At 29.1% G+C, this 23,483-nt stretch overlaps 1 protein-coding gene across 6 annotated transcripts in view; it reads left to right on the top strand.

The window, feature by feature from the left end:
- LOC117178084 (histone acetyltransferase KAT7) overlaps positions 1–23,483 on the top strand; it is a 150,335-nt gene that overhangs the window by 44,927 nt on the left and 81,925 nt on the right. The window contains exon 10 of one of the 6 annotated variants that reach the window (XM_033369322.1): positions 8,028–8,137. The exons of the other annotated variants lie outside the window; for them this stretch is intronic. Coding sequence (XP_033225213.1) covers positions 8,028–8,039 — 12 coding nt within the window. The 3' untranslated portion in view covers positions 8,040–8,137. Of the gene's footprint in view, positions 1–8,027; positions 8,138–23,483 lie in introns of those variants that run through there. 6 annotated transcript variants of the gene reach the window in all.

The following is a 23,483-nucleotide window of genomic DNA, read 5'->3' as shown; positions in this document are numbered from 1 at the left end:
CGGCGCTCTTGGAGGCGCCAAGCTTTCACTTGCTAATAGCCTAAAAAGCATCCCTGCGTGTCAACAATATGCTAGAACACTTGCGGGAAAAATGCAGAAGGCAGTTGTCCTTGGGTCCCTCCGTGTTCTTAGGGTGCACGAGGCTTTCGCTGGATCGTCGTATTGATTCCTTTACAGACTGTAACCACCTATCTCACGGTTGTGAGACGTGGTTGTGGCTGAAATTTTACCGCGATTTCGCTGGAAGCGGGTGCAATTTTTCAGATTAGCACCCGCTCCCGGCGAAATCCTGCGGTTGTCCTTATGACAAATTTATATATATATATATATACATTTTTTAAAATATTTTAATTATTAATAACAATATTTTGAAGCAAGTTAACTTATACCTGTCTAATGATAATTCCATTAAAATATTTTTACCCTCCCTAATTGACTTTGAAGTTTCAAAATATCGAAAAAAGTCTACTTTTTCGCTATTTCTGATCATTTTTTTAATGATCAACGTCATTCTGGCCAGATAAAAATTATTTTAATTACTTCCTCACTATACAGTTATGAATCAAGGTACCCTCGAAAACATTTCTACTTTATTTAGACACCGAAAATTAATTTTGTTGTGAAGTAAAAAACAATGTATCACTTTTAGATATTTTATTAAAATCCAAAATCAAAGAAAATGATTTTGGTATCGACATTCTTCATATATTATTATTGTAACATATTAAAAATACCTACTTCTTAACGTATATCAGACATTTCATGGGCAAATAGTCGAAAAAATTGCCGTAACTCCAAGAAAATAGGGAAAAATTCAATTTTTTTTTCTCAATATTTTGAAATTTCAAGGTAACTTAGGTAGGGTTAAAAAATATTTGAATCATTTTTTGATATATAGGTACAAATCCACTGGTTTCGAAATATTTTTTGTGATTATTTATATACCGAAAATTAATGTTATTGTCAAATAAAGGTCAATATGTCAATCTTAAATATTTTCTTGTAATTCAAAGTCAATAAAAATTATTTTAATGTCAACATTCATTATATTTATTATTACAACATATTGCAAATATATTCATATTAATGTATAATTGTGTATCACACATTATAGTATCAAATAGTCGAGAAGTTCACCGTGATTCTAAGAAAATAGCGAAAAAGTTGAGTTTTTACGATTTTTTGAAACTTCAAGGTTAATTTGGGGGGGGGGGGTAAAATATTTTAACGGAATTATGGCTGTATGTTTATAATTCGATTTACTTTGAACTATTTTTATTGATAATTTAAATTAAATAATAAATTAAATAATTCCAAATTAAAAATACAATTGTGTATTAAAATTATAAACTCTCCAAACAATTTTTTTTTGGGAGTTTATAATTTTAATACACAATTGTATTTTTAATTTGCAATTCTAGAACAGTTTAATCTTTGAGACCTTAAAACTAAAGTTTTCTCTTAAATTAATTTTTAGAAGTTTCGAATTTTAAATTTCACAATATTGTAGTTTGAAAATCAAATATTCAATATTTTAGGGCCATTTCAAATATTTTAAAATTTAATATTAAAAGCCTCGACAGTCAGTTTTGAATTTAATAATTTTAGCTGTAAATATAAAGCAATTTTGAACTGTCCGAATTTTAGTTAAATAGTTAAACAAATAAATAATTTCAAATTGAAAAATATTTTATATTTCAAAGTTTCTAGAATGAATAATAATTCTAAAGGAAGATTTGGTATAAATAATTAAAAATTGAGTTTACAATAAAAAACGATGAAAATTAAAATATCTAAAATTGATACATCAGTAAATGGACGAAAATTTCCGTAATTTTAAGGGGTTACAATTTCAGAGTTCTGAATTTTAAAGAACAATGCTAAATTTTTAATTTTTTCTAATTAAATTTACTTCAAATAATTGAAATTTTTAAGGGATTGAGTATTAAAAAAGTTTTAATATCACAATTATTCGTGCCTAAAATTTGTTTCATTTTTAAATGAAGTTCGCATTCTTTTAAATTTCAACTTTCGGGAGTAGAAATTCTTTCATTGTTAACAATTACCATTTAAAATTACTGTTTATTTAGAAAGTTTTTTAAAAAATAATTCATTTTTCATTTCAGAAAAAGTTGTCTAATTAGTTTTAATGTTAACTTTTCATTTTATTATGTAGTGGCAATTTAAAATTCTAAAATTTCAGTAGCATTGCCTTTGATAGATTCAGTTTAGTTTTCAATATTAAATTGTTAAATTTTAATCGCAACTAAAAAAAAAAGATTTTTCCACAAAAAGATAAATTTTCAACAAACAAAATTTTAATTTTCTACAAAAGTATAAATTTTTGACCAAGCACTATGACTTTTTCAAAAAAATCGTTGAATTTTCACAAAAAGTATGTTTTTTAAGTAAAAGAGATTATTTCTCAAACAAAAATACAATAACAGACTTAATTTCGTAAACAAAAATACACTTATAGACTTTTTAAATAAAAATAATTAATTTTCTACCAAACAATATAAATATTCGACCAAAAAAGGTTACTTTTTAAGAAAAAATGATTTATTAAAAATTCCACTCCTTGGTTGAAAGTTGAACGAATTTTTTCAAATTTCATTTTTTTTCGTTAAAGATTCATAATTTTAGTTGTAAGTTCGTTTTTTGCTTAAAAAATAAAATTAACAATTCTTTTTGTTGTAAAAATGTTTGTTTTTTAACTGCAAATTAAAATATTTTGTTAAAAAAGTCAACTGATTAATTGTAAATAAACTTTTTTTTTGTTATTTCATGTTCTCGTTTTCAGAATTAAATTGTTTGATAGAGAATTAGGCTTTTTGACTTAAAAATTCAACAAACTGTTTTTTGTTCTTAATTAAAATTTTGTTATAGAAATATCAACTACAAAATTTTTTGATAAACATTATTTTTTATTGAAAATTCAACAATTTGGTTAACATTTTTCATTCTGCAAAATTTTTTCGGTAGAAAATTCATTTTTTGGTAGAAACTTCATCTCTTTTTGAGTTTTTGGTGAAAAATGCAACTTCTTATTTGAAGATTTATCTATTTTGGTTGAGAATTAGACTATTTTATTGAAAATTAACAAATTTGGTATAAAATTCAACTATTTGGTACAAAATTCAACTTTTTTGTAGAAAATTCGTTTATATTGCTGTTTTTTTAACTGAAAATTAATTTTTCTTGATAGAAATTCATCTACTTAATTTTTTGGTTACAAATTGAACTTTTATGGTTTAAAAATGCTGACTATTTATCTTTTTTGCTTGAAAATTTAACCATTTGGTAACGGATTTAACTAAGATGTAAAAAATTGAATGTGCTTGTAAACAAAAAAATAGTTTTTTAAAATTTAAAATTAGTTCTCAGTGGAAATGTAAATACTCGATTTTTCAGGGTGGCCGTTTTAATCGAAGAGAAAAACTTCCGGTCATCTCCCGGTTTCCAACAAATTACAATGTGTTTGTTTGTCTTATTTAACATTTTTTATCACCTATTTGCCGCCTATTTTAGAAAAAATGTCACCTATTCGCTTTTTTTGACGACAATAGGTCCTTATCCTTCTTATCATATGACTTGAACTCAAACATTTTCTTGTGAAAAAGTTTGCTGATATTTATCGACTTGCGAAATTGATAACATATGTGGAAAAACGGTGGGTTTCGCAAAGAGATTTAATTTTTTTTTAACTGGGAGAAATCACGAATATTTACCGAGAGACGAAAATTAAAAAAAATGTGACCACCCTAGTCTGTCTCCGTCCATCCATCTGTCCGTCGTACTTTTCACAAGGATGGAAAGTGAGGGGAAATGAGGAGTGGGAATGTAGAGGAAGTGCTGGGTAATGGGGGGGGGATTAGGGAAGGGAATGTAGGGAAAATGAGCAGTAGGCAGTGGTGAAAATTATGTATGGAATGTGAAGTGAGTGGAAATGAGTGGGGTAGCAAAAAAGGGGAAATGAGTAGTGGAGTATCGGGAGAAGTGTCGGGAAGTAACGAAAGGGGAAGTGGAAGCATTAGTAGAAATCAGGAGAAGTGAGGGCGTCGGAACTAGGGTAACTACGGGTCACGAGGTGAGGGGAAATAGTGGGAATTATTAGAAATTAGGGTGAGTAAGGGAGGGGAAGTGATATTCGGGAAGGGATGTAGAGAAGGGAGTGTTATAGCTGGGATAGCGAGAAGAGGGTGAAGTGAAGGAAGAAGTTGTGAAAGAGTAGTGAAGGGAAGTTTGAATGACTTGATTAACCACGAAATTAGCTACGGAATCATTGTTTTTAAACGCTCGGCATCGACTTTGACTAATTTTTAACGTCTTTGTGTGCTGTGATCCCTCTAACTATCATATTTCATGTTTTCAAAGTTTCAAGGTTGATTCGAAAGCAAGGGTAAGTACTTGACATGAGGTACTTTAGAATTTCGAATTATTTCTTATTCCCTCTGTGACACTGCCAGTCACAAATCGTTTTCGTTGACTAAAAAACCAATACTGGTCAGAAGAGCCTCGTGCTGAGGTCAAAGCATATTATGAGACACCATTTCATTCATACTTGGATAGGACCAGAAACAGTAACAATCCAGACGGCTTGAAAGCTCGTCTCATCTGGTGATACAGATGAGCGAATGAGTCGTGTGACGTTTGATGCACCTATTCTAGTACATTCAAGTACAACGATCGTCAAGCCAGACATGATGAAACACACAAATGTAGTCTGAGCTTGCCTGAGCCGGCCCCTTACACAGATCGTAACGTTCAGCCTGACAACCCTTGTCAATGGTGTTAACGTCATTTAACACGTAAAGCCATATCAAACTCACAGAAGTTTTTCTGAGGGGTCGTGAAGAATTAGCGTCGGGTAGGCGCAGACAAAAGAGAGAACATTATTATATTATTAATATCACCCTGAGTTATAATTATCTTTCATGGAGATACCGTCTCTTCTTATTTATTCTCAACACTTAATTTGAGAGTGTATCTTTGTGGATGCAAACAAACTTGAATTAGTATTTTAAATACCTATTTTTAGAGGAAGGTTTGTTTCTGTTTAGTGTTTGCACGCGCATGCCCGATTGAACGTTTTAAACAATTCGAATAATTTTTACGTTTGACCGTTTAGTCATTGAACCTGTTGACGAGGGGGAAAAAACTCTGGTAATTCGCGGGACTGGTTTGTTACCCGAAATGTTAATCCGGAGTAATCCGAAGTAATTCAGTTCCAATGTGAAGTAATTAAGTTCTAATTTGAAATAATCCATTTGAAATTCGGAGTATTTAAGTTGCAATCTTGAATAATACGTAGTTAGTATTAATTTATATAGGTAATCCAAATAGGTTTGAACTATTTTGTTAAAATTTGTCTTTTTTGTTGTTGTTGAAAATGAATCTTCTGAAATGAAAATTTACCTATTCCATTTATTGGTTAAAAATGGATCTTTTAGTTAAAAATGCATGTATTTAGTGGAAAATTTGTCTTTTTAAGTCTAAAATTAATATTTTTCTTTAAAAAATATGATTTTGGTCGATAACTCAACTATTTGATGAAAAATTAATCTTATTTTAGGAATTTCAACTATTTGTTGAAAATTCAGTTTTCCTATTGAAGATTCTTGATTTTAGTTCAAAATTGTCTAGTTAAAAATGTAACTGTTTTCTTGCAAATTTTCTTTTTTGTTGTTTTTTTTTATTATTTTTTAACTGACAATTTAACTATTTCATTTTTAGTGAAAATTTTTTGTTGTGGATAATTAAGATTCTTGTTTGAAAATTCATTTTTTTAATTAAAAAATTATTTTTCTTGTGGTTCAAATTAATTTTTTAACTGAAAATGCATGTATTTTGTTAAAAATGTGTCTCTCTTAATAGAAAATTAATCTTTTTTGTTGAAAAATCAACTTTTGGTTGAACATTAAACTGTTTACTTGAATGTTGAACTCTTTTTTTGAAAATTAATTTTTTTCGAAGCTTCATTTTAATTAAAAATTAATCATTTTGGTTGAAGTTTTACTGTTGTTGCTACAAATTCGTTGTCTTTTTTTTGAGAATTAAATTTTACTCAAAATGTAACTTCCATTTTTGTTGGAAAATTGTTCTTTTCTGGTTAAAAATTAATCTTTTTGGTATAATTGGACTATTTTTTAATTTAATTAAAATCTTTTTCAGTTGAAATGTCAACTATTTGTTGAAAATTCAGTTTTCCGATTGAAGATTCTTGATTTTAGTTCAAAATTGTCTGGTTCAAAATTTAACTATTTTCTTGCAAATTTCCTTTTTTGTTGTTGTTTTAATTAAATTCTTAACTGACAATTTAACTATTTCATTTATGGTGAAAATTTTTTGTTGTGGATAATTAATATTTTTGTTTGAAAATTCAATTTTTTGTTGTTATTGAAAACTTAACTTTTTTGTTCCAAATTCATATCTTTGTTTAAAAACTATGTATTTTGTTGAAAATTCGTGTTTTTTAAAATAAATATTCTTGCTTTAAAATAGAATCATTTGGTTAAAAATTTACGTATTAAAAAAAATGTGTTTAGAAAATTGATCTTCTTGATTAAAACTTCATCTTTTTGCATGAAAATTGAGCTATTTTTATGAAAAATTAATTTATTTTGTTGAAAATTCTTCTTTTTTTTGCAGAAAATAATTTTTTTTACTACAAATTTAAGTATTCAATTTTTTATTGTCAATTGATCTTCTTTAGTTTAAAATTCATCTTTTTAATTGAAAAATATTTTTTTGCATTTAAAATTAATTTTTCAACTGAAAATTCATTTATTTTGTTAGAAATGGGTCTCTTTCAGTAGAAAATTAATCCTTTTTGTTGCAAAATCAACTTTTGCTTGAACATTCAACTGTTTGGTTGAATGTTGAACTTTTTTCTTGAAAATTTATTCTTTTCGAAGTTTTATTTTGATTAAAAAATATTTATAAAAATTAAAATGAAAATTAATCATTTTAGTTAAAATTTTAAGGGTGTTGCTACAAATTCGTTTTCTTTTTGTTGAGAATTAAATTTTACTCAAAAGGGAACTTTTTGTTGGAAAATTGTTCTTTTCTGGTTGAAAATTGATCTTTTTTGTTTCAGTTGAAATGTGAACTATTATATGTTTCGTTGAGAAGTTAGAGGTCGTAAATTATAATTTTTTTTCTAAATTTATATTGCCTGATCAAAAATTCAGGTATTTTGTAGAAAAATAAACTATTTGTTTGAAAATTCACTTTTTTGTTGGAAATTCATTTTTTAAATTGAAAATTAAACTACTTTGATAGGAACTTACCATATTTACTTGATAAATGTAACTATTCTGTTGAAAATCCGTTTTTTATTGTTGTTAAAATTAATTTTTTATATTAAAATGTAGTTATTCCACTGTTGGTTGTAATTTTTTTCTTTACAACTTGTCTATTTAGGTAGAAAATTAGCCTTGGTTGAAAATTGAACTATTATCTAAAATATTCGATTTTTAGCTTGAAAACTTAACTATTTTCTGAAAATTCCTCTATTTGTTTTAAAAATTATTCTCATTTTTTCAAAATTTATCTATTTGGTTGAGGATTCAAGTACTTTGTTAAAAGCTGGTTGTTTTGTTTTCGCTGAAAATTCCTTTTTTTAACTGCAAATTTAACTGTTTCATTTTTGTTTAAAAGCTGTTCTCTTTTATTTGAAAATTCAACTATTTGGTGGAAAATGTATGTATTTTGTTGAAAGTTCAATTATTTCGTCGAAAATTAATTCGTTAAACTTATCTTTTTTGGTCGAAAAGTCTACTTTATTATTGAAATTTTGTCCGTTTGGATTCAAAATTCATTTTTGTGGTTAAAAAGTCACCTTTCTTGGTTTAAAATTCATATCACTTGGCTAAAAATGATTTTTTTTTTGTAGTAAATTCAATTCTTAAAAATTCGTCTTTTCACTTTATGCTGTTAGAGCAAAGACCTCCCCCCCCCCCCCCTCTTATTTAGAGTATCACGTAATATGTAAACGTTCCTTAATTATTGATATTTTTTTTTAGTTTATTTTCTAGATGACATTTGAGTCCGTCATCAGTGAAATTGTAATTTATAGTCCTGATGAGACGATGTCTGTATAACGTGGTAGACTAAATTCTAGATTCTCGATTTGAAAACATAGAAGACGCATTGCGAAAAGGGTGTCTCGTATCTCCCGGCTGGGTTTCTGCAACCCAGCTATGTCGCACACACCTATTTACTGCAGTAGAGCTGCTTCGAAATCTTTACCGACGTTCAACGACCTCTGACCCTGGCAAGACAAGGCGGGCGTCCCCTTTCAGAGACAACGGATCAGGAGCGTAGCCAGGATTTCAGTTGGATTCGACGAGAGACCAGACTCAAGAGGGAGGTCGTTCTAAATTGATGGCTGTGACTTATTCTAATAGGCGAGAATCGACTTGTCCATTAGAAGTTCCCCAATTTCATTGAAAGTCTGATTGCGTTGAGCTGTTTCTGCCAAAAGACATTTGACGATTTCCATTTTTTTTACCCTGAAAAATTAGGAAATTTTTGCCCGAAAATTGTTTATACTTTATTTCCATAGTTTCTATGGTTTTGCGTAAGATTTGGCATTTAAATTTTCAAATTTAGAGCTTTCTGGTTTTGAATCGTTGAGATTTCGTGTTAAATTGGAAAGCTTGAAATTTGATAAATTCAATAGCGCTCAAAGACTTAAATATAATTTAAACATACTGGATAAGAACAATCTTATTTTTTGAATTTTTTGATCTGAATGGTTTGAAATTGGAAAACTTTGTTTTTATTCTTTAAACATTTGATTTTTCATGTTATAAACAGGGTGCCGCAGGTCAGGGAATCTTATTGGTCAGGGAAGACCAGGGAAAATTCAGGAATTATGAAAAAAGCAATGGTTCAAGTCAGGGAATTTCTGTGAGAAGCACTTTGAGTAACTATAAATAACAATCAGGGTTGTGACACACTCGCTTCAGTCATTTTTCTCAAATCCCTTTTTATTCACGTTTTTAAGATAAAGTTACTACAGTCATTTTTAAAAATAAAAAAATCACCAGTCACTTTTCTTCCAATAAAATAACCCATGGGTCTATACTTATTTCTGCATTTTCTTGAATTCTTTTAAAATAATTAAGGTTGTTTTAAATTATTCGAATAGATTTTCAATTGATTTCAATAATTTAAAGGGATTTCTAAGGATATTAAAGATTTTAGGGTATTTTTTAAAAATCCAATGAATTTTCAAGAGCTTTTTAAAGTTTCAATGAAGTTCATAAAACTTCATAGTATTTGAAATATTCTAGAGTATTTTAAAAGTTTCTACGGAATTTTAAAGAGATTTCAATACTTTGAATGTATCCCAAAGGATTTGAAAGATTTAAGTGTATATTTAAAACTTTCAAGGAATTTTAAAGAGAATAAAAAATTTTCATTTTATTTTCAATTTTCATTTGATTGATTTTAAGTGATTTAACCAATTTTTCATGCGGTTTCAAATAATTTCCGAAGATTTTAAGATTTCGAAAGGATTTCAGTTATTTTAAGGGATTTAAAAAGATATCAAGGTCTTTTAATGGATTTCGTAGGATTTTAGAGATTTTCTAATATAGTTAAATGTAAAAGATTTTGCAGAATTTAAATGTTTTAAGATATTTAAATTCCAAGGAATTTTGAATAACTGTAAAAAATCTTGAAAGATTTTAAAGGATTTGAAAAATATTCGGTATTTTTAATAGATTTCAAACATTTGAAGTGATTCTAAAGGATTTAAAATAAATAACAATTTGATGGTAATTCTTTCTTGTCTACTTTAGCATTTATGGATACTTAGAAAAATATTTCTTTAATTCTCAAATTGTGAATTAATGACTTTCTTGTCTCTCGGACTTTTTTTTAAATTTCAAGGAATTTTCAAGGGATTTCAAAAAATTTCATAGGATTTTGAATAATTAAGGGTATTTTAAAGAAATCCCAAGAATTTTTTCATTCATTTGAATAAAATAAAGTGGTTCCAAAAAGAATTTGAAATATTTTAATATTTTTAAAAGATTCCAAGAGATTTTGTGTAATTTCGAATGATTTCAATGATTTTATGGAATTTTAAAAACTCACAAGGTTTTAAAATAAACTTTCAGGATTTTAGAAAATATCTGATTTCGTGTAATTTCACGGGATTTTATAATATTTTGAATGATTTCAAAGAATTTATAGAATTTACTCACAAGAATTTGACGAATTTCGTAGGGATTCAAAGATTTTTAAATATTTAAATGTAAAAGATTTGAAAGAATTTTAAAGGTTTTAAGATATTTTAAAAGATTCCAAAGATGTTTTAATGTATTTCAAAGAATTTGAAAGATTTTTGGGTATTTTTAAAAATTCCAAGGAATTTTTAAAAACTTAAATTTTAAAAGATTTTAAGGGATTTGAAAAATACTGGATATTTTTTAAAGATTTCAATAATTTGAAGTGATTCTCTGACCGGAAATTTTACGAATTTTCAGAAAAAAATTTTTCTAAGATTGATTTCAACAGTTATGTAAACAATTAAAGCATGAAAAATTGAACAATAATTGATTTGACAAACCGATTCTAAATCTGTTAAAAATTTAGGAATTTCCAGATTGCAACTGTTTCAATTCGAAAGTCCTAATACGAATTGAGATTAATATAATATCATTTATTCAGATAATTTTATTTTTATACAACAATTTTAATGATTCATCAATAAAATATTTTTATATTATATTGAATAAATAATTGTATTAATATATTATTTGTATTAGTTTTCTTAGCCATTAAAAATTTCACTGTTCATTTAAAACGAGTAAATTGAATGAACAAATATATGTAAAAGTAAACAGTTTGAAACTGAATTGTTTTACATAGAAAGCTTTGAATCTGTAGAATTTCGAAGAGCTTTTTAACTTTTAGCGTTGCATTTTGAATCGTTCTGTTTAAAAACCGTTCGATTTTTGTAAGTGAAATTGTTAAATTTTGATGTATAAATAGCAATTGAACACTTATTATTTGCAAACAAAATTTGAGTAATTTCAAGAGATATTTCATAGTCTTGAAAAGATTCAAAATTAATTAAAAACTTGAAATGTCTTCAAGTAATTTAAAAGAAGTGTGTTAACATTGTTGTTTAGAACGTCTAAATACATTTTGAAATTAACCGAATTTTCCTACAACTTTTGGAAAATCCTACAAATTAAAAAAAATCCTTAAAATGTTCCAGGTTTTGTTTTGATCATTTTGGAAATCTCTTGAAATATTTTTAAATTTTCTGTTACAATGATTTTTCAATATGAAAAACCATTTTCAATTTTCCTAGGAATCTTAAGAAAATGTTTTCATTTTTTTTAAGCCTTTCACAATTCTTAAAAAGTTTCTCAATTTTTTGCACCAAAATTTCGGTATGAATAGCACAATTTTTTCGGGTCAAAAACTTTTAAGTTTTTGAAGGATGCTTTAACTATTTAAAATGAAAATAATTTAATTTCTAATTTAAAATATTTTTAATTAAAAGAAAAATCATTTTCAATTATTTAATTTGTCTAGCTTAACATTACTTAAAAATGTATCATTTTGAAATTTGTTAAAGTTCATTACTTGATTCTTTAACTTAGAGTATTGAAAATGTTAACGTGGATTGATATTTTTGGAATTTAATCTGAATCTTTGAACTCTATAGTTTATAAAAGATCTAAATTTTGCAGTTTATCTGCATTTCATTAAAAAAATTTCAATTGAAAAGTGTTAGTACCTTCCACTTCATACGTGTAAATTTAATTTGTTGTTTATTGTTTATTGCTTTAAATGGAAAAATGTTTAGAATAGAGTTCGATTTTTTAAATTTCATTGACCGTGAAAAATGTTTGCGTACCGGGAAAAAACTGTAAAATGACCGGCAATTTTTTTTTCGATTAAAACGGACACCCTGAATATGAAGAGGTTTCGAAAATAATTTGGAATATGTTAATATTTCTAAAAGATTCCTAGGGATATTATACAGTTCCCAAGAATTTTAATGATTTTATGGGATTTTAAAAGCTCTCAAGGTGTTTTAATAAAGTTTCCAGGATTTCAGGAAATGTTACATTTGATAGAATTGCAGGTCATTTTATAATATTTTAATGGATTTTAAAGAAGTTATTCACATTGACATCTGAAGATATTTTATATATATTTTTTGAAATTCATTTGGAATTCAATTCAATGGATTTTTTTATTTACGAGTAGTTTTTGCTCAATTCATCTTGAAACATTTTAATCTCGCCTTGAATTTCTAAGCATTTGATCAAATTTTTTTGCATTTTTGTAGACTCGTTTCAAACTTACTGAATTCAAGACAATTTTTCATAGTTTTTAATTCACTTTATTTATTTTTCTTTAATCACTTTAAATTTTTTCAAAATTTTATATAAAAAATGTTACAAGATTAGAATTTTGTCCTAAAATATTAATGGTTACAGAAAATGAAAAGTTAGTCAAGGAAAAAGTATTAGATGTATTATAAAGGTGCAAAGTATCCTGTTTTCCTTCTTGAAAATGAAAACAAAATCTTTTCAATTACTCTTTAGACTCTTTGTAGAAAATTGAATTGACGACTCACAAAAAAGACAAAAGGGCCTTAACTAAAAGAATTTAAAGTACCTCTCGTAGCAAGTTTTTTGTTGTGGTGCATTGCGCATATTTTAATTGATTTCGAAAGTATTTTAAAGTTCCGGAAATGTGGATCTTGCCAAGAGTGCTCTTGAAATGGAGGGTATAAATAAAGCGAAAAAAAGTGATCCTATTCCCGTCTCGGGTGTATGTAGTTATGGGTAACCTCTTTTTGAATAGACTCGAGGAAATTTAGTTGATTTGGATATGTCTGAGAATGCGTTTCTATTCAAAGGTTCGGCGAGTGAAGTTAAGTTATTGATAGCTAGAGAGTACGTAATATGAAATATCACACCAAATACATGCGTTAATTTTCTTTTGAATATTTTATCAAAGAGTTCTTTATTGCTTCTTGCAGAATTTATTTGCATAGATACATAAATTTCCGTCTTCTGTAGAAAATGGAATTCATTAAAGGCGAGAATTTTCCCATGGAGTTCCTATTTAAATTAGAAATGTGTCCATGAGTTGGTCAAAAGATAAAAAGCAAATTCGTGGAATTAAAAGCAGCTAAATTATTTCGCTAAAAAGAGGTGTATTCAAATTTAAGGGTGATTCAGTTAAAATTAGAATCAATAAACGAAGGCGGCTGAAAGTCAGGGAAAACTTGGAAAATTAAGGAAAAGTCAGGTCATTTTGTTGGTCAGGGAAAGGCAGGGATTTCGAAAAAAAATATATATATTGCCAAAGTCCGGGAATTTCTATGAGAAGCATTTTAACTGTAAAAAAATATCAGGGCTACCCCACCGTGACTTTTAGTCACTCTTTTCTGAAATCACTTTTTAAAATTTGTTAATGACTATTCAATTAAAGTTGTTCCAAAGAATTTTAAATATTTTAGAGTATTTTTTAAACATCCAAGGAATTTCCAAGAGCTTTAAAAAGTTTGAAGGGATTCAAAAGATATAAAGGTATTTCGAAAGATTTCAAAGGATTTGAAATATTTTTTGGCAATTTAAAATGTTCCAAACCTTTTATTAGGGACTTTAAAAACTCTCTAGGTATTCTAATGTATTATTTCAGGTTTCAGAACATATCAGATTTCATGTAATTTAACTGAATTTTCTAATTTTCTAATGGATTTCAAAGAATTTATTCACAATAATTGAGGACTTTCGTAGGATTTCAAATGTTTTTAAAGATTCCAAAGAATTTTAAAGGATTTTAAATATCTTAGAGGATATTTTAGTTTTTTTTTTTCAATTCCAAGGAATTTCCAAGAGCTTTCAAAAATTTCAAGGGATTTTAAAAGAGTTTAAAGGGTTTGAAATAATGTTGGGTGCGTTGCAAAGCACCAAGGAATTTTTCATTCATTTCAGTAATTTAATGGGATTTTTAAGGGATTTGAAATATTTCAGGGTATTTTAAATTCAGGTTGAACAGTCTTCACCTTTTTTCTTAGTTTCTCCCTTCAAAACTGGAGTCTGAAGTTGTTATCTAATATAAAATGGGAACAGTTACAAAATATTTAGTGCTTTCGAAAAAAGTGAAAAAAATGAAAATCAGTCAAATTGAACGATTTCAAACACAAAACATTTCCTTTGGATTAAAAAATGATTACCAATTTGTTTTCTTCATAGCTTTTACTAGTGAAGTTAATAAAAAAGTACGAAGTTTTAAAATATTTTTTTTTTGCTCAATAACAATTTTTTTGAAAATTGCAAACTCATGTTTTTTTTATTGAGTGATATTCACGCATTTAAAAAAAGTTGAATATTTCGAACCTGAAATCTATTCACTTTGAACCAAAGAAGCATTTTAACATTTTTCTTTTTCGGAAAAAAAACTTTTGTCCTGATTTTGGTTTTTTGGAATTTCATTTTTTTTTATTTTGCAACCTTATAAACACCGTGAAAAAGAATCAATCAAAACAAATGTTTTTGTACATTTTCAAAAACATTCTGAATAAGGCAGAATTTTTTGTATAAACAAATTTTCTAACTGTAAATTTAAAAACCAGAACAAAAGATATTAACCGATTAAAAATTTTTTTCTTTACTTTTATATCCAATTTAAATCAATTCTTTAATCGGACAAGTTATTGAAAAATAATTAAAAACTATTTAGAAATGTAACATTTCTTATAAAAAGATTGTTTCTTTTCGATCTGTAAAAATAATTGTTTAATCTTTCCCCTATTTATTCCCTTTTTCGTGAGGAAATCATCCTATTTTACTTTATTTGATATCCTTTTGCGCTGTGATTCCTGTAAATTATTCACATGTATTTTTAAAGGATTTTTGAAAGTTTCAAGGCATTTAAATTATTTCAAACGGTCTTAAGTATTTTAGTAATTTTAGAACATTTCACGGAATTTTATAGTATTTAAATTTGAAAAAAAATTATTTTAGCCAAACTTGTTATTAATTTATCCTGAATTCTTTTAAATTCTTTGGAATTCTCTGGAAATTTTCGAGTTCACTTCATTTCTTCTGAATTCACTTAATTCTACTCAGCTGACTCAATTCAATGAATAGTCACAATTTTTTATTTCTTTTTTTTAAGTTTATACTGAAGCCTTTTAAACTCACCTTGACCTATTTGGAATTCTTATCAATTCTTATGCATTTATTCCGAATTCGTTAGATTTCAACTGTAATTCTTATAAATTTGATAGAATTCTTTTAAATTCAAAAGAAAATTAGTCCCATTATTAATGCAGATTTGCCACGCTAACTTTACTTTTTCGGTTAGAAATTTTATTTTAATACATTTATAAAAGATGCTATGCGTATTAAAAATGTTCCAATATAAGAATTTTGCACTTTAAATATTATTGTCGGGAAATTTGGGAAAAAAAGTTTTTCGGCCATCCTGAATGAATAAACCTCTGAATTGGAAATCCTTCCACTTGCTTCACCCTCTACAATCTTCAGCGAAAACCGCATTGCCAAAAGCATTTCTCTTTGCCACATCTTTCACGATTTTTGGCTAGCTTTTCCGGGTTGGTCTGCAATGCACCGGACTTTCCAGGGACCCAGGGGATGATTATTTTTGTAACGACTGATCTGCGTGTGCAATCGGTGGAAGGCCAAAGCGATAGGCAGTCAGCCAGCGAGGAACAAGGAGAGAAATATTGGGTTAGAGAGATGAAAAACGAGGAAAAGAGAGATAAGAGGAGAGAGCGAGGTGGAAAATGTTGGAATCGAAAGGAAAGTGGCCCGCACGGACATCCTCTGCCTCCGCCGCCTCCTCCACCCCACACCTTGTGCTGCAGTGGCCGCTTCCTGCAGCATTGTCGAGTCAAAATCTTTATCGACGTTCAACGACCCCGAACCTGGCTAGACGCTTCGGGGGTGGTATAGTCGGTGGAGGCGGAGGAGGCGGCGGCCGGGCGCAGGATACGCAAGGCCGGGGGTGGATGTTGGAAACGTACATTGCGAGTCCTGTAGAGATTTCACCTTTTTTTTTAGAGCAAAGTAACCAATTTGTTTCGTGCTTGGTAATCATGTATCATGCCAAAATAGTAATTAGATTCTAAGGTGGTGTTCATAAAGTACGTTAGCAATTTGAGGGGAGGTGGTCGTGCCAAATACTACAGTTTGAAAAACGGGTTGGAGGGGTGTGAGTGGAAGTTCTTGGTGGAAGTAGAAGATCTTAGGGGCTGTGCATTAATTACTGAGAGTTTTTATTCTGAAATTTTAAACCTCATTCCCCGCTTTGCTAGGGTCCGTAAGTTTTGACATCCCTTGTCTATACCATCCTAAGTATACTATTATGATACAGTTTTATTAGTAAATTACAAGTAATACTGTTACAATTATCAATTTGATAATCGGCACATGGGGACCTTTTTGGGGACCTCTATGGTTTTTTACAATTCGCAGACTTGAAAAAGTACACTCATTCCCCGATTTCCCTGTTTTAGAGTATTCTTCTTTCGCCTGTTTTGAAAGAAGTTTCCCAAAATGCAACTCTGTTTTGTTGAAAAATGGTATTTTTGCTTAAGAATTAATTTTTTTAAACCAAAAACGTAACTTCCATTCTTGGTTCAGAATTTATATTTTAAATCAAGTTCGTATACACAGGTCCGGCTACTCTCGTGGAGGAGGAAGTTCCCTTATTGAAGCTTCCGGTTATTTACAAAAATTGCCACCAGGCGGTGTAATAGTATAGTCGTGGTGGTTTAATTTAAAATTTGAATGTGATAAAATAAATATTTTCAAAATGTATTTAATAATTTGAATAGTATGGATGCCTTTTCAAATTTAATCAAAGTAATATTCGCACAGTAAAGCTTAAACATTATAAGATTATAAATAAACTTAATGCAGTGAACTGTCGAAAATATAAAACAATTAAAATAATGGGACGAGATATGTTAATATTTATAATTATGTTTGAATTGAAATACGAGAAATGTAGTGAAAGTAAAGAATCTCGATAACAAAAAACTTATAGATAAGCAAAGTTGCATATTGAATAGTTCGCACAAATATTTGTCGAAATATTGAAAAAATTCTATATTTATGTCCTTATGTCGCAAACTGGATTTTTTTAGATATTGCACATCTGCAGCAGACTGCATCAAGATTATGTTATTTTTCTCTGTGTTTTAAATGAAAAAATGATCTTTTTTACTTGAAAATGAACCTTTTTGATTGGAAATTCAATTAATTTGATAAAAAATTCGTTTTTTTTTTAAATGAGAATTAGCTTTTTTTAACTATTCCATTTTGGCTGAAAATTAATATTTTTCATTGATAATTAATTCTTTATAGTTGAAAATTCAATTAGTTTGGTCCGAAATCCAGCTGTTTGGTTGAAAAGTCAACTGTTTTGTCGAGAATTCGTCTTTCTTGGTTGAATCTATTGTTGGTGGTTCAACTACTCAATTGTAAATTAACTTTTTTTGCTGGAAATTCAACAGTTTTGTAAAAATATCTTCTTTTGGCTTGAAAATTCAAAAATTTTCTAGAAAATTAAACTATTCGATTGAAAATAATTTTTTAAATATAAATTTTTATTTTATTTGTAAACTGTACAATTTTGGTTGGAAATTAAACTGTTTATTTGAAAAATGTAACTACTTGGTAGAAAATCAACTTCTTTGTTGAAAAATCATATTTTTCTTTTGAAAATTCAACTTTTTGGTATATAATTCGTCTTTACCTTCTTCGGTAAAGAATTACTTTTCTTGGTTGAAAATCCACCTTTTTCGTTGAAAGTTTAAATATTCGGTCGAAATTCCGTTTTTCTTTTGGTTAGAAATTAAGGTTTTTGTCTGAAAATTTAACTATTCCATTCTTGGTATAATATTTAACTTGTGTATTGCAAATTTACCTTGTTGGTTAAGGACTCAACTATTTTGCAAAAAAATTCTTCTTTTTGGTTTAATCTTTCTTGATTAAAAATTAACTTTCTTGTTGGCAATTGTTTTTATGTTTAAAAGTCAACTGTTTTCTAAACATTCGGCTTTTTTTTAGCTTAAAAACTTAACTCTCTTGTTCAAAATTCATCTCTTTGTGTAGAAAATTAATCTTCTTTGTTGAAAATTCATCTATTTAATTGGGGATTCAACTAGTTTGTTCAAAATTCGTCTTTTTTCGTTGAATTAAACTGTTTGAAAATTTCTTTTTTTTTGTAATCTTTTGTGAAATTAATGTCTTGAACTGAAATTTTAACTATTATATGTTTGGTGAGAAACTGATCTTTTTTAGTTAAAAAATCAACTATTTGGTTGAAGATTTATCTGTTTTATTGAGAATTCATCCTTTTGGTTTGAAAACGCATCCTTTGTGATAAAAAAGTCATGTTTCTAGGGTGATGCTCAAGCTTTCTGGGTTAGAAATATACTTTTTATTGAGAATTCAACGTTTGTCTTTTCAGCTGGAGAATTTCAATATTCAGTTAAGAGTTCAATTATTTTGCTGAAAATTCGTCTCTTTTACTTAAAAGTTCAACTATTTATTTGTAGGTGAGACTGTTTGATTATAAATTTATTTTTTTTATTGAAAGTTCTTCTTTTAGCGTTGAAAGTTTGTCTCTTCTGGTAGGAAATATTTTTTTATTGAAAATTAAACTATTTTCTTGAAAATGCAATATACTAAGACTTGAAATCTTAGAAATTTAAAGCGTTTCATTCTGATTTGAATATAGTATTTACAATATCATTATTTAAAAGATTTCTTCTCCTAATTTCTTGTAAAATCTCCCCATTTCCCCTGTTTTGAAATCATTTTGGACTTAAAAGTCTGAAATCACTTTTATTGGGATCTGAAGTCTTTGGTGCGCAACTGTTGTGAACTCGTGCAACCACGTAGCATTTTTAAGTTGCATTTCAAATTGGGCTTAGAAACAATTTTGCTTTTGTTTTTGCTAGCTTAAAACAATAAATGAATACAAAAAATTAAGATTTATCGGAAACTAACTTGTGTGTTAGAATTTCTTAGATGGTAAATAGTCCACGTATAAATTAATAAAAATTTATTTTAAGTTCACTTCTATGTCAAGGTAAGTTAATTAAAGCTTATAATGTGTTGAAACATATATAACATAATAAAATAACTATTATTTTGACAGAAACAGTTTTAACATAAAACGTGTTTTTTCGATGTATACATTGAAAATTCCACATGTAATACTTAGTTTCCGATAAATCTTAATTTTTTTCATCCACTTATCAATTTAAACTATGCCAAATGATAAAAAAATTCTTGTTAAGCACGAATCAAAATTCATCTTAACCATCCTACCTGGTTTAGCGAGTTCACATTTTAGCCACATTGAAAAAATAGATGGCGTATTGCAGCGCAGCGGATCCCAATAATAATTTACATGGTATATTTAAACTAGGAGTTTAAAAATTTGTTATTTCTTTCTTAAAAAATATATATAATAAAACAATTAGTATTGAATAATTATTAATATAAGTGCTCAAAAGTAACCCGGGAAAAATGTAGGTAGTGTTTTACCGGGAAAACCGGTAAATAGTCTGGAATTTTGTTTGAAGTCGAGTGGCCACCCTGTAATGACCCCCACCATTTTTTTCGTCCCCCAAAACATATTCAGAAAAAAAGACTGGGATGGGCTGGCACTTTTCAGTGAAAATTGGTTGAAGCCAGGCATGGTTACTTTTGAAATATACCGCCAATTTGGCAATTTCGATAGAAATCGGTTATCCTGTACAGAAAAAGCAGAGATGCCCGCGGGGTAGAGAGTACGCTCTGCACCAGGAGGATTGGTGGCGATGGTGGTACATGGTTTGCGAGGGTGGCGGAAAACTGGAGGGAGGCTCGGCGAGGGTACGAGGAGGGCGTCGCCCCGCCTCTTCGGGTCGTCAACCTTTCTGCAGCGCAGTGCGACGTTGGGGTCGTTATTACTTCCCTCTCTGCACCACGAGGCTGGCTAGCTTAAATCGCGGCGTCGGCGCCGACCCCCGCACCTCATCCCCGAGAAGGGTGCGGAGTATACTATAGGGATGCGGCGGAGTACAGGGATGAGGCGCAAAACCAGCCACCTACCCACCCACCCACAGAGGCAACCACCCGACGCGGCCCTTTGGGTTGGTTCCAGTCTCGAGGATTTGACTGGAAGGCATTGGGAGTCTGAGGAAGGTAGAGGTTGAGGTAGAGAAAGGTAGTGGAAGGGCCTGCGGGATGGTGTGGATCTCACAGGGCTCCTTACTTTCCTTCCGCGAGGAATAAATACCCGGGAGGAAATAGGAACGAGGAACCGAGACCAGAATCCCCGGGACCAAGGACCGAGGCCCTTCCTCTCTCTCTGCCACCGAGCCAACGAACTGCCGAAGGGCAACAAACTCGTCATTCGTACCTTGCGATTGATCGAGCTTTTCCCTCCCTCCCGCGCTCCTCACGTCTCTTCGCGCCTCTGTGGTTGTAGGTATTTGACTTCGGATTATTGTAGTGTTAGCATGTAGAATTTAGGCTTATATGATTGAATCCAAGATTTTTGAAGCATTGTGTGTGTAAATAATTGTTAAATATGGCAAAGCAGGTTTTTTGTTTATTGCATCGGACCTATGTTTATGTGAGAAAAAAAGTGAAGTTAAAAAATGTAGGTCTCACCAGTATCTACAAAATAACGGGTCGTACTTTAAGATTCGTTCATTTTTTTACTTGGAAAAAATAAAAAACGTTCAAAAGGGCCTTTTTAAAAATATGCAATTATTATTGGTTAATCAGTTTCAAACTTATAGAAAATATGTCCCTTACCACTTTTAAAAAGTGTGCAAACCTTCAGCTTGAAATAATAATTAGTTTTCATAAAACCGTATTTGTTATTAAAAAATGGATTATATTTCAACGGAATTTTTATAGATTTTGTCGAATAGGATATCAATTAAAATGGGTGATTGTCTTATATATGAGTTGTGTTATCAAGTACGCTTAGCTGCAAAGCGATTCTTAATCATTAAGTTGTATAGCAATTATTTAAAAAAATATATTATAACAAATGAAATAAGTCCGTCAATTTTCATTTTATGAAGTTCAAGTTCGTAACAAATTAGAAAAACAGTTATACTAATTATTATGAAATTTAGGAAAAAAATAATTCTAAATTTATTGTTTAGAATCTTCTCTGATTCACGGAAAAGTTGACAGAAAAAGATCGACGCAGTCAGTGGAGGCGTAGTGGGGGAAGCCGCTGTGGCCATGCCAGGCACTCGTGCCGGAATTGAATTCACGTGTTCAAATTGCGAACAGTTTTAATATCTCAACAACAAATTGTTGTATCAAGATGTTTTTTTTTAATTAAGATTATAGCTTTTCGTGCTGGCTACAAATCTCTTGGTTGCTTCTCGAAAAAAGTAAATCTAATTCCATAAATTTGAAACTATTTTATTTATATTCTCTGATATTGCCATTATTATATTTTTTTATTAGATTGACTATAATATATACCTTATTCTTTTAAAGACTTACATCCCAAGAATTACTGTTGGAAAAAATGTAAGAAATTCTTCAAATATTGTCTAATAACCATACGACAAAGTTATTCTTTTTTTTATAACGAAGAAACATATCGTCTTCTTGTAAACATTCTTATACCATTTAGTGATTAAAAATCGTTTTGCCGCTAACTGTACTTGATAGCATAACTCTGTAGAGGACATTTACCCACTTTAGTTGATATCCTATCGACCGAATCCGTAGAAATGTCGTTGAAAAATACTCCATTTTTTAATAACAAATGAGTTTTTATGTTAACTAATGACCGAATCAATTTCAAATCAGGTAGATTGTGTACTTGAAGTCGCAGAATCTCTCCGGGAAAAAATATGTTATTTTTTAGATGAAATTAGGCGATACGTATTTTTGCGATTTGTGAAATAAAAATTCACGAAGTTATGCGTATTTGGAATTTTGTTTCATTTAAAAAAAAAACAATTTTATCTTCAAATTTATACAATTTTTGACCTAATTCAGATATTTATTTCGACATTCCGGTAGAGTTTATCGCCTTCTTTTGAAATCCACGAGAAAATTGAAAAACCATACAAAATTCACAAAATGGCTGTAGTTTTCTGAAAATGCAAGATATCATAAATGATTAAAGAAATTTTTTCTACAAATTTTTTTTTTTAAACTCTTAATTTTTTGGCATTTTTAAAAAATTTTATTATCATAAGGAAAACATCTTGTGAGTTTTATGCGGGCTAAATAACTTTTAGTGCCAGGAGAATGTTATTTCATTAAATCGAATTTTTGTCTTTTTTACATTCTCATCAGAGAAGGTATTAGATTTGTGTCAAATTTGACCAACCCCCAGTTTTTGTCAAATGTCCACGTTTTGAGACCCCCTGAATCCTAAAAACAGGTTTTTACGAATGTGTCTGTATGTCTGTATATGGACGTCTGTCTGTCTGTCTGTCTGTCTGCCTGTCCGTGAACACGATACTTTTGAAAAAATTTATCTATTAGATTGCCCTTTGATACACTCGTTTAGTGTCCTCAACTAAAAGTCAAGTTCATTAGACAACCATTTTGGATGAAAATTCAAAAAGTGGGCACATTTTGAATATTTTTAAGAGCACTTTTTTAAAAATTCAAAAATTCTCTACATGGTTATTCATAGAAATAAAAAAATTTAACAATTTATCCGAATAACTTTTTTTGAAAATTCAAAACTTACTGGAGTTATAGCATTTTCAAAATCCAGAAAAATAAACTAAAATGAACGATTTAAGCCAAATAAAGCATGATACGAAAAAAAGTCTGGGAAAGAAAAACGTTGCTTTTTGAAAGCCCTACAAGATTATGATAACAACTTTTTTAATTTGGTCGAAAAGTTGAAAATTCCAAATTTGATCGTACCAAAAATGTTTGAAACCACATTTTTTCAAGATTTAAAAATTCTATGTACGGTTTTTCATAGTACTCAGAAACTGAAACAATTGATCTACTTGACTTTTTTCTATAAAAAGAAAATGATCAGAGTTAGAGAATTTTCAATATCCAACAAAAAATAAACTAAAATGAACATTATAAGCCAAACAGCGCATGATATGAAAAAAGTCAAGAGAAGAAAAACTTTGCTTTAGGAAAACTCTACAGGACTATGATAACAACTTTTTTAATTTGGTCGAGAAGTTGAACGCTCCAAATTTGATCGTACTAAAAATAATGATAAATCCAAAAATCCCATTTTTTGGTCAAACTATGCAAGATTCGAAAAAAATGAAAAAGCTCAAATTGCGCGCCCTGGAAAGGAATCACTTTTCGATATAAGCTACAAGAAAAAATGGGACAAAACTTGTTCATCCAAAAAAGAGCTATAATTTTTGATAGGACAGTTTTTGCTTTAGTCGTAAAAAACAACATTCTAAATAAAAATATTAAATTTGTTTGAAAAAA

Source organism: Belonocnema kinseyi, chromosome 8, assembly GCF_010883055.1.
Source record: "Belonocnema kinseyi isolate 2016_QV_RU_SX_M_011 chromosome 8, B_treatae_v1, whole genome shotgun sequence".
Classification (NCBI taxonomy): domain Eukaryota; kingdom Metazoa; phylum Arthropoda; class Insecta; order Hymenoptera; family Cynipidae; genus Belonocnema; species Belonocnema kinseyi.
Note: the sequence above shows the minus strand (reverse complement) of the source record. Positions and strands in the feature narration are given on the sequence as shown.